At 40.7% G+C, this 10,765-nt stretch overlaps 1 protein-coding gene and 1 pseudogene across 1 annotated transcript; one reads left to right on the top strand and one right to left on the bottom strand.

Annotated features, from left to right (window-relative positions):
* Positions 1 to 2,528: 2,528 nt before the first annotated feature.
* On the top strand, positions 2,529 to 3,181 carry LOC125283739 (olfactory receptor 7A10-like; annotated as a pseudogene).
* A 5,949-nt stretch (positions 3,182 to 9,130) lies between these two features.
* On the bottom strand, positions 9,131 to 10,099 carry LOC113249275 (olfactory receptor-like protein OLF4). The gene has a single exon (XM_026490783.2). It carries the CDS (start codon positions 10,097 to 10,099, stop codon positions 9,131 to 9,133), a length of 969 nt encoding a protein of 322 aa, XP_026346568.2.
* Between the last annotated feature and the right edge of the window lie 666 nt (positions 10,100 to 10,765).

The following is a 10,765-nucleotide window of genomic DNA, read 5'->3' as shown; positions in this document are numbered from 1 at the left end:
TTGAGTTCCAGTTTCAAAGCATTGTGGTCTGACACTATGCTGGGAATAATCTCAATATTTTGGTATCAGTTGAGACCTGATTTGTGACCCAGTATGTGATCTAATTTGGAGAAATTTCCATGCTCACTCAAGAAGAATGAGTAGTCTGTTGATTTAGGATGGAATGTTCTGTATATATCTGTGAAGTCCATTTTGCCCTGTGTGTCATTCAAAGCCCCATTTCTTTGTTGATGTTCTGCTTAGATGATCTGTCCATTACTGTGAGTAGGGTTTTGAAGTCCCCTACTATTAATGTATTATTTGCCGTATGTTTCTTTACTTTGGTTATTAATTGCTTTATATAATTGGCTGCTCCCACATTGGGGGCACAAATATCTACAATTTTTAGATCTTCTTGTTGAATAGACCCTTTAAGTATGATATAGTGTCTCTCTACATCTCTTACTACAGTCTTTGATTTAAAATCTGATTTGTCTGATATGAGATTCTCTCAACTTTACCCTCTACCCCTCCTGTTCATTCTCACTTGCTCTCTCTTTCTCTAAAAATAAATAAATCTTGTTTAAAAAAGAGATCAAAACCCAAATTGGAGGAATTTCAGAGAAAAGATGCCACCAAGAATCATGAGAGAAGGGGAAGAATCATCTATTACTCAGCCATATGAGGACTAGGGTGGTCAAATACATAGGAATAAATATGGAATAAAAACCAGATGAAGGGCCTGATGTGGATACTGTAATTTAGTGAACGGGGTAGTAAACCTATAGTCAGTTAGTGGTCCCTTAATCTGGAGGAACCCTAGCACCCACAGGGTCTTCCCGCTGTCTCTTCAACCTGGCTTTTCCAATAGGCTATTTGTTCATATTGCTTTTCCCTCATCAGCAGGTAGTGACCTTCTGTTAAATCTTTTCTTGCATTTGGGCGCCTGGGTGGATCAGTTGGTTAAGCATCTGCCTTCAACTCAGGTCATGATCCCAGAGTCCTGGGATCAAGTCCTGCATTGGGCTCCCTGCTCAGTAGGGAGTCTTCTCCCTCTCCCTCTCCCTCTGTGATCTCTCTCTCTCTAACAAATAAACAAAATCTTAAAAAAAAAAAAACTATTATTGCATTCAGTGCCATGGATAAGAAACTTTTGACTATACCCCAGAGGAAAACATACCTTTTACATTTGATCGAGCATGTGTACACAGGCAAACACAGAAATAAGCATTTGCTCATGGACCCTCTAGTACGCATACAGCTCAAGAAGGAAAAGCACAAAACGGTTGGTATGTCCCCGACTGTATACAATGCACTCTGATATTTTCTATTGTGGCTTATTTATTCTCTCCCTCTCTCTCTCTCTCTCTCTCTCTCTCTCTCTTTTTTTTTACTGATTTGAATTTTTCTTTAAATAGGATTTTTTTAATAATAATTTTTTATGATTTTATGTTAGTTACCATACAGTATATTCTTAGTTTTTGATGTAGTGTTCCATGATTCATTATTTTATTCTTACAAACCAGTCAGACCCACAAATGGTCCTAATCTCAGAATATGGAAAACATTCCTCTCTCACATCCTCCATTCCTGTGCTAGTAACTCCCTGCTTCTGTTCTCTTTCTTATCACTGGCAACTTCTGTGAGCAGATGTTCTCCTTCCTTCACGCAATATGAATTTATTCCTACTGTTCCCATCCAAACTATTTCTGGGGCTAAAGGACAGGAGAATGTATAAATACCCAGGGCACTCTCAGTCTACCAGGGACCACACGCAAATTTTAAAAATTAATTTAAAAAAATGAGTCTTTTCTCAGTGTCTTTGCACTGGTTGTTCCCTCTGATGGGCACACACTTCCCTGGATAACTTTGTGTTTCCTGCTATCTCCTCCTGGAGGCCTCTGTATAAATGTGTGCTGGCCTACCTAAGCAACAAATAAAAATATAACACCTCATCCACTCTCCTTTTTACCAGCTTTTTCTTCAGATCACCTGTCACCTTCTGATATTCTCTCTGATCTTTTATCTGCTTATCTTCTCCATTAGTGAACTATGCAGACACTTGTTTCCTGACACCTATACTCTGCCTGGAGGTCAGTCAGTACTCAAGTTTATTCCTCAAATGTGTGACAAAATTTCTCATTAAAAGTATAGAATACATGAGTACTTGGGCAAAAGGCCAAGTGTGGGATGCCCATTCTCATTCAGAGCTGGCATGAGGAGTATGGAGAGGGGACAAGTTCCATACAAAAACGAGGGATATTGACTTTGTGATTGCAAAACAGAGATTGTAGAACTTCAATGATATTTGTAATGTTCATTATTGAGAAAATAAGTCATGTCACCTCCACCACATGGAACCAGGAAATGATACACAAATTTCAGAGTGTCACCTTCTGGGATTATCAGAGGACCCAGAACTGCAGCCCCTCATATTTGGGGTTTTCCTCTCCATGTACCTGATCACTGTGGTTGGAAACCTGCTCATCATCCTGGCCGTCAGCTCAGACTCCCACCTCCACACCCCCATGTACTTCTTCCTCGCCAACCTGTCCTTTGTAGACATCTGTTTCACCTCCACCACCATCCCCAAGATTCTGTGGAACACCCAGACTCAGAGCAAAGTCATAACCTATGATGGCTGCATCACTCAGATATTCTTTTTCTTACTATTTTCTGGATTAGATGACTTTCTTCTGGCTGTGATGGCCTATGACCTCTTTGTGGCCATCTGTCACCCCCTGCACTACATGGTCATCATGAATCCAACCTACTGTGTCCTGTTGGTTCTGGTGTCCTGGGTGATGAGTACCCTGAATTCTTTATTACAAAGCTTAATGGTGTTGCAGCTGTCCTTCTGTAGAGAGGTGCAAATCTCCCACTTTTTCTGTGAAATCAATCAGGTGGTCCAACTTGCCTGTTCAGATGCCTTTCTTAATGACATCTTGATGCAATTTGCAGCTGTCCTGCTGGCTGGTTTCCCCTAGCTGGCATCATTTACTCTTACTCTAAGATTGTTTCCTCCATACTTGGAATTTCATCAGCTCAGGGCAAGGAAAAAGCATTTTCCACCTGTGCATCTCACCTCTCAGTTGTCTGCTTATTTTATTGTACAGCCCTAGGAGTGTACCTTAGCTTTGCTGCTCCCCAGAGCTCCCACACAAGTGCAGTGGGCTTGGTGATGTACACGGTGGTTTCACCCATGCTGAACCCCTTCATCTACAGTCTGAGGAACAGAGACATAAAGGAGGCTCTGAAAAGAATCTTTTGGGTTCCAGTGATATGAGGGCCAATCATTGTGGGCCTGAAGAAGTGCCTGCGATTGTTGGGGTCACAGCCTCAGAGCCAGGAACTGCTATTTTTAGATCAGGTTGTGGAAGTAGCACCTGCTCCTTCTATTTATTTTTCTGAGAGAGCATGAGTGGGGAGAGAATCCTCAAGCATACTTCCTGCTGAGTGTGCAGCCTGAGGTGTGACTTGATTCCAGAGCCCTGAGATCCTGACCAGATCTGAAATCAAGAGTCTGATGCTTAACCAACTGAGCCACCCAGGCACCCTGAGGCTGTCAATCATTTTACATCACTACCTTCACTTCTCTTCCTGAGAATGTGGACTCTAACACTGTTCCCTTTAAGTCTCAGGCTTCTGACAGGGATGTGCAGGCTAGGAAAGCCCAGGCACCCCCTGCGCCCCTGTGCTTGTGGACATCCCCACAGATGCTTCCCTGACCAGAGCCTCTGCTGTGGCTGCACCAGCCCTTGGGTTCTCACTGTGACTGCAAGACAGGCCTCAGCAACACCGTCAAAGAACTCTAACAAAACCAGGTTTATTCCTCACAGATCCTGGAGGTCAGAGGCAGAAAGGTCTGGAGGGGGGCAGAGACTTAGAGTGAGTGAGAAAAAGCCCAGAACTGGGGGTCCTGCCTTTATTGGGGTTCATGAGAAGAGTAGCTACGGGTTCCTAGGTTCACTCTTTATTGACCAGTTTAAAATATATGAGCTATATTCTGGAACCGAAGGGGAAAGCAGGGTCACACATGTGTCAGTATCCAGGTTACCCAGGGCTTTCTGAAGAGGTGCTTCATGCCTGGAGGCAGCCTGAGTGATTATCTGGAAATAGTGTCCCACACCTGCCAATATGTTTATTCAATATGTTTGTCCTTGAAATGGATGCCTCAGAAATCAAAAGCTTCATGCCAGGCACTTTGTCTGTCAACATGCTCCTGTGCTTCATAACTAGTCTCCTTGTTTTATTCTATCATTCATCTAGGAGTCCAGAATGCCAACCACAGCCACTGGCAAACGTTTATTAGCAAATGTATATCTCCAGTGGAGTCTACATAGACAGACAAATTTGAATAAATAGATTGACCTGGTATGTTCTTAGAGTCTGAGACAACTGCAAGTGTGAGGATGCATCCTCTTTGGGTAAATACCTAGTAGTGTGATTACTGGATCACAGGGTAGTTCTACTTTTAATTTTTTGAGGAACCTCCACACTGTTTTCTCAGTGGCTCTGCCAGGTTGCATTCCCATCAACAATGCAAGAGGTTGTCCATATCTCGCCAACAACTGTTGTTTCCTGTGTGGTTATTTGTAACCATTCTGACAGGTGTGAGGTGATATCTCATTGTGACTTTCATTTTCTTTTCCCTGATGAATCTTGTTGAGCATCTTTTCATGTGTCTGTTGACCATCTGTATGTCTTCTTTGAAGAAATGTCTGTTCATATTTTCTGGCCCCTTTTAAATTGAATTATTAATTTTTTGGTGTTGACTTGTTTAAGTTCTTTATATATTTATGATATATTTTTAATTTTTTTTCTTGGTTTATTTTTTTATTTTTTTTTAATTTTGTTTTTTCATTATGTTATGTTAATCACCATACAATACATCCTTAGTTTTTGATGTACTGTTCCATGATTCATTTCTTGGGTATAACACTCAGTGCTCCATGCAATATGTGCCCTCCTTAATACCCATCACCAGGCTAGCCCATCCCCCACTCCCCTCCCCTCTGAAGCTCTCAGTTTGTTTCCCAGAGTCCATAGTCTCTCGTGGTTCATTCCCCCCCTTCATTCTTCCCTTCCCAGTCCGACCGATCTCCCTGCTATTTCTTATGTTCCATAAATGAGTGAAACCATATGATAATTGTCTTTCTCTGTTTGACTTATTTCACTTAGCATAATCTCCTCCAGTCCCGTCCATGTTGCTGCAAATGTTGGGTAACCGTTCTTTCTAATGGCTGAGTAATATTCCATTGTATATATGGACCACATCTTCTTAATCCAGTCATCTGTTGGACCACACCTTCTTTTTGGACCACATCTTCTTAATTCAGTCATCTGTTGAATCCAGTTGCTGCAAATGTTGGGTAATCGTTCTTTCTAATGGCTGAATAATATTCCATTGTATATTTGGATCACATCTTCTTAATCCAGTCATCTGTTGAATCCAGTCATCTGCTCCTTCCACAATTTAGTTATTGTCGACATTGCTGCTATGAACATTGGGGTGCATACAGCCCTTCTCTTCACTACATCTGCATCTTTGGGGTAAATACCCAGGGGTGTAATCACTGGGTCATAGGTAGCTGTATTTTTAACTTTTTGAGGAACCTCCATACTGTTTTCCACAGTGGCTGTACCAGCTTGCATTCCCAGTGTAAGAGGAGTCCCCTTTCTCCACAACTTCACCAACACTTGTTGTTTCCTGTCTTGTTATATTTGGCCATTCTAACTGGTGTAAGGTGGTATCTAAGCAACTGAATTTAAGCCTCTCCATTCATTTATCTAGGTAAGGGCATTTTGTGTTGAAACCCTACCTTAAGTAGAAAAAATAATAAATTCATTTTAGAGATATTCAGCCCCATTAGGTGGTACAGGGAAGTTCTCTTTGCATAAATGTCAATGCGGGTCTGTCTTTGAGGCCTCTGTACTTTAAGATAGGAGAAGTGATGCATTGTTAAAATTAAGGCCAGGTGTTCTATTCTGAATTTTTTTGTCTAAATTTCTCCATTCTTAGTATTTCATGTGAATGCAAACATTCATTCTTTTCATTTCTTTACCCTCCAAATTTCTCTCAAGCTTTCTTTCAACATAGTAGATAGGTTATGATGTTATAATTATGAGTCTTGTACATGTACATGCATGCATATGAGTGTGTTTGTTTGAAAGAAATATGTACATAAATGACATACATTTACATACACACAACCCTTAGTCTTGAACATTCTTAGGACCCAACAAAGTATTTCCACACATTTCATCTTTCCTCACAACATCCCTTGAAGTTGTATTTAATTATTCCACAGAATAATTTCTTTCTTCAGGAAAAAAGGAAGCCAGGAGGGATTATATCCTAACAATTGCATAATGAAGCAGTTAGAACTTATTCTGCACCTTCTTGAGTTCTATGTAAGTGGAACCATGCAATATGTACCCATGATTTTTCTTTTTTTTAAAATTTTATTATGTTAGTCACCATACAGTACATCATTAATTTTTGATGTAGTGTTCCATGATTCATTGTTTGCATAAAACACCCAGTGCTCCATGCAACACGTGCCCTCCTTAGTACCCATCACCAGCCTATCCCAGTCCCCCACTCCCCTTCCCTCCCCTCTGAGATCCTCAGTTTGTTTCCCAGAGTCCAGAGTCTCTCATGGTTCATCTACCCTTCTGATTCCCCCCTTCCTTTTCCCCTTCCTTCTCCTAATGTCTTCCATGCTATTCCTTATGTTCCACATATAAGTGAAGCCATATGATAATTGTCTTTCTCTGCTTGACTTATTTCACTTAGCATAATCCCCTCCAGTTCCATCCATGTCGATGCAATTAGTGGGTATTCCTCCTTTCTGATGCCTGAGTAATATTCCATTGTATATATGGACCACATCTTCTTTATCCATTCATCTGTTGAAGGGCATCTCAGCTCCTTGTAGAGTTTGGCTATTGTGGACATTGCTGCTGTGAACATTGGGGTGCATGTGCCCCTTCTTTTCACTATGTCTGTATCTTTGGAGTAAATACCCAGTAGTGCAATTGCTGGATGACTCCTTCAGTTCCTGAAGTTGCACACTTGACATATGTACAGTTTATCACAAGTAGTAATGCTCCAATAAAATAATTAGAAATTAAAAATTCTAGCGGTACATGACTCAGGGTCAGACCTGGAGCACAGTTAGCTGAGTCACACCAAATGGGGTGGGAGATTTCTCTTTTCTTTTCTCTTTCTCTTTTCTTTCTTTTCTTTTTTTTGTAAGATTTTATTTATTTATTTGACAGAGAGAGAGCACCAGCGAGAGAGGGAACACAGGAAGGGGGAGTGGGAGAGGAAGAAGCAGGCTCCCAGCAGAGGAGCCCAATGCAGGGCTTGATCCCAGGACTCCAGGATCATGCCTTGAGCCGAAGGCAGACGTTTAATGGCTGAGCCACCCAGGCACCCCGAGATCTCTCTTTCAACTGTGAAAAAGCACTGGCTCACATGTTGATATTAAAATAGTGAAATTAAGGCAATTCATATTTGATAAACTCATTTTTTTCTTGTAAACTAGATTAGCCTAAATATATAAAAGGAGTAAAATGGCATAAATTGGTTCAAGATGGAAGAGCACTACAGCCACACACCTCCTGGATCAGCCTTAGAAACATAATGTAGAGATTTTTACCTTACTAAGGACTCTTGAGGAGCCCTGCAGAGATCAGAACAACTCCCTCCCTATAATCCTCTTCGATAATAATGATGCTACATTAAGCCATTTTATTTTAGGATGCTTTGTATGCAGCAACAGCTGATATAACAAGCAAATTATGCAGAACTGAAGGCATTTTTAATAATCTGATTCTTTTTATTGTAGGCATTTTTTAAATAATTGAAGATAACATTCATGATTATTCTGTTCTTCAAGTTTACCTCATGTAACTGTATTTAAAAAATGTGTCCACTGAGGCCCCTTTGAGGCAACATGGAAAAGTTGGACAAGAATCCAAGCTTGCTGGTGAGTCACCCTGTGCTTGTGAGAATGATTGTATAATGGATGATACTGAAATTGTTCATTCACTGACCCTTCAGTGGTTATGGCAAAATTTCAAAGAGTAGGAGATATTCCATTTACAGAAGTGGAAGGAAACATGTTTGTGTGTGGTACTGGAAAATTTCAACCAGAAAACAGAAAAGAATTTATTTTGCAAGACAATAAATATATGCTTTAATATTTGGCTTAATCATCCTTAAAGACAAGTTTGATTCTAAGGTCATATTATGTCACTGTATTTTACCCATATTTGTCTTTCTGTGTAGATCCCACTTGGAGACGTGGATATTATTATCATTTTCTTTTTTTTTTAATATTTTGTTTATTTATTTGACAGAGAGACAGGCAGTGAGAGAGGGAACATAAGCAGGGGGAGTGGGAGAGGAAGAAGCAGGCTCCCAGCAGAGGAGCCTGATGTGGGGCTCGATCCCAGAACGCCGGGATCACGCCCTGAGCCGAAGGTCGACACTTAACAACTGAGCCACCCAGGCGCCCCTCTTTTTTGTTTTTTTGTTTTTGTTTTTTTGCAAGTGACTATGGTAAACATGGTAGACACAAGCTGTGTAAGAGGAAAGGATCCTAATGTGTAGAAAAATCCCATGATTAGCTATAACCACCAGTACGTCAAAGTCTGCATTCTCAGGAAGAGCAGGGAAGGTAGTGAGATACAAAGGAATGATGTTCACAAAAGGGAAGCACATGGTCTCAGATTTTTCTGTTTAAAATTTAAGTAAATAGCTGTTGTGGCTAAGAGTAGATTTTCCATAGGAATAGTATTCAGTAAATCAAAAGAAAAAAATACTCACTGTGATATATTTTATTTGAAAAGAAATTTTTCATAGCAGATCCATGTAATCTTATGAAATAAGTGAGAATGTCCAAATATTTCATATCCAAGGTTAGGAATAACATTGAGAAAGTAGGAAAATGACAAAGGGAAAATCTCTAGGATATCAGAGATATCACAAAATTTAATTAAGTAAATTATATAAATTATACAGATAGGGTGAGATAAAAAAAATTAAAATTCTAGTAAAAAAAAAAAAACGAGATATGTTCCACTTAAACAATCTGCAACAAGGAATCTCAATATTTAGCTCACGCTTTGAGCTCTGCAATCATGGGCACCTCTTTAGCCCCAGGACAATTGGCCCTTTCAGAGCTGCCATCCCAGAGAATCTCATCAGAGCCCTCTTTATGTCTGTGTTCCTCAGGCTGTAGATGAAGGGGTTCAGCATGGGCGTGACCACCGTGTACATCACCGAGGCCACAGCACTTGCGTGGGAGCTCTGGGGAGCAGCAGAGCTAAGGTACACACCGAGAATCATGCAATAAAATAAGGAGACAACGGAGAGGTGAGATGCACAGGTGGAAAATGCTTTATACTTGCCCTGAGCTGATGATATTCTACGTATGGAGGAAACAATCTTAGAATAAGAGTAAAGAATCCCAATGAAGGCACCACCACCCAGCAACAAAGCTCCAAAATACATCACCATGTTATTCAGAAAGGTGTCAGAGCAGGAGAGTTGGATCATCTGATTGAGTTCACAGAAAAAGTGGGGGATTTCCATCTCTGTACAGAAGGACAGCCGCAACACCACTAAAGTTTCTAACAAGGAGTGCAAGAGACTTATGATCCAGGTCACTAGAACCAGCAGTCCACAGAGCCAGGGGTTCATGATGACCGTGTAGTGCAGGGGGTGACAGATGGCCACAAAGCGGTCATAGGCCATCACAGTCAGGAGAAAGACATCTAATCCTGCAAAGAGTATGAAAAAATACATCTGTGTGATGCAGCCATCATAGGTTATGACTTTGCTCTGAGTCTGGATGTTCAGCAGCATCTTGGGGACGGTGGTGGAGGTGAAACAGATGTCTACAAAGGACAGATTGGCCAGGAAGAAGTACATGGGGGTGTGGAGGTGGGAGTCAGAGCTGACGGCCAGGATGAGGAGCAGGTTTCCAAACACAGTGATCAGGTACATGGAGAGGAAAAGCCCAAATATGAGGGGCTGCAGTTCTGGTTTCTCTGATAATCCCAGAATCTGAAACTCTAAATTTCTTGTATCATTTCCTGGGTCCATGTGGTGGAGGTGACTACCACTATAGGAGAAAATAACATGACTAATTTTCACACATAGTCACTGCTCACATTGTGGAAATGCAACAATTTATATTTTCCAGTCAGGAAACCAATTACATATAAGGCAAACAATAAATCATGGAACACTGCATCAAAAACTATTGATGTACAGTATGGTGACTAACATGACATAATAATAATAAAAAATAAGAAACTAATTGCAATATTTTTGAATGGATTTGGGCCCCTTGAGATGATCCCCACTTCCTCTCTGGTTATGAATTTCCATCCCAACATCAGATTTTTCTGAAAGTTCAGGTATTGTACAGTTTTATTAAGAAATCATTTCATGAACTTGAGGAATATATAGAGTGTTGACCATGTCTTGGAAATTCCTACTCATACAGTAGAGGGTGCTGAAAAGCAAAAGTTTCTACAATTCAATGATTGTGATAGGATAGAAGCAGATATAAAAATTAAATAATTGTAAGATGGTGACAGATGCTATGAAGAAAATGGAAGCAGGTTGTAGGAGAAAGTGGATGGGTGTTATGTTGGGTGTTCAGTCAAGACTGGCTAAGAAGGTGACATTTGAATAGAGACCTCAAGGAAAAAAGGGTGGAAGATGGGAGGTCTTCCCGGCAGAGGGAACTGTCAGTGCAAGGGC

Source organism: Ursus arctos, unplaced genomic scaffold, assembly GCF_023065955.2.
Source record: "Ursus arctos isolate Adak ecotype North America unplaced genomic scaffold, UrsArc2.0 scaffold_14, whole genome shotgun sequence".
Lineage (NCBI taxonomy): Eukaryota > Metazoa > Chordata > Mammalia > Carnivora > Ursidae > Ursus > Ursus arctos.
The sequence above is the reverse complement of the archived record's forward strand: the minus strand, read 5'-3'. Positions and strand labels throughout refer to the sequence as shown.

Excerpts from the sequence above, each read along its gene's own strand:
- LOC113249275 (XM_026490783.2), bottom strand. The coding sequence starts at position 10,099 with ATGGACCCAGGAAATGATACAAGAAATTTAGAGTTTCAGATTCTGGGA.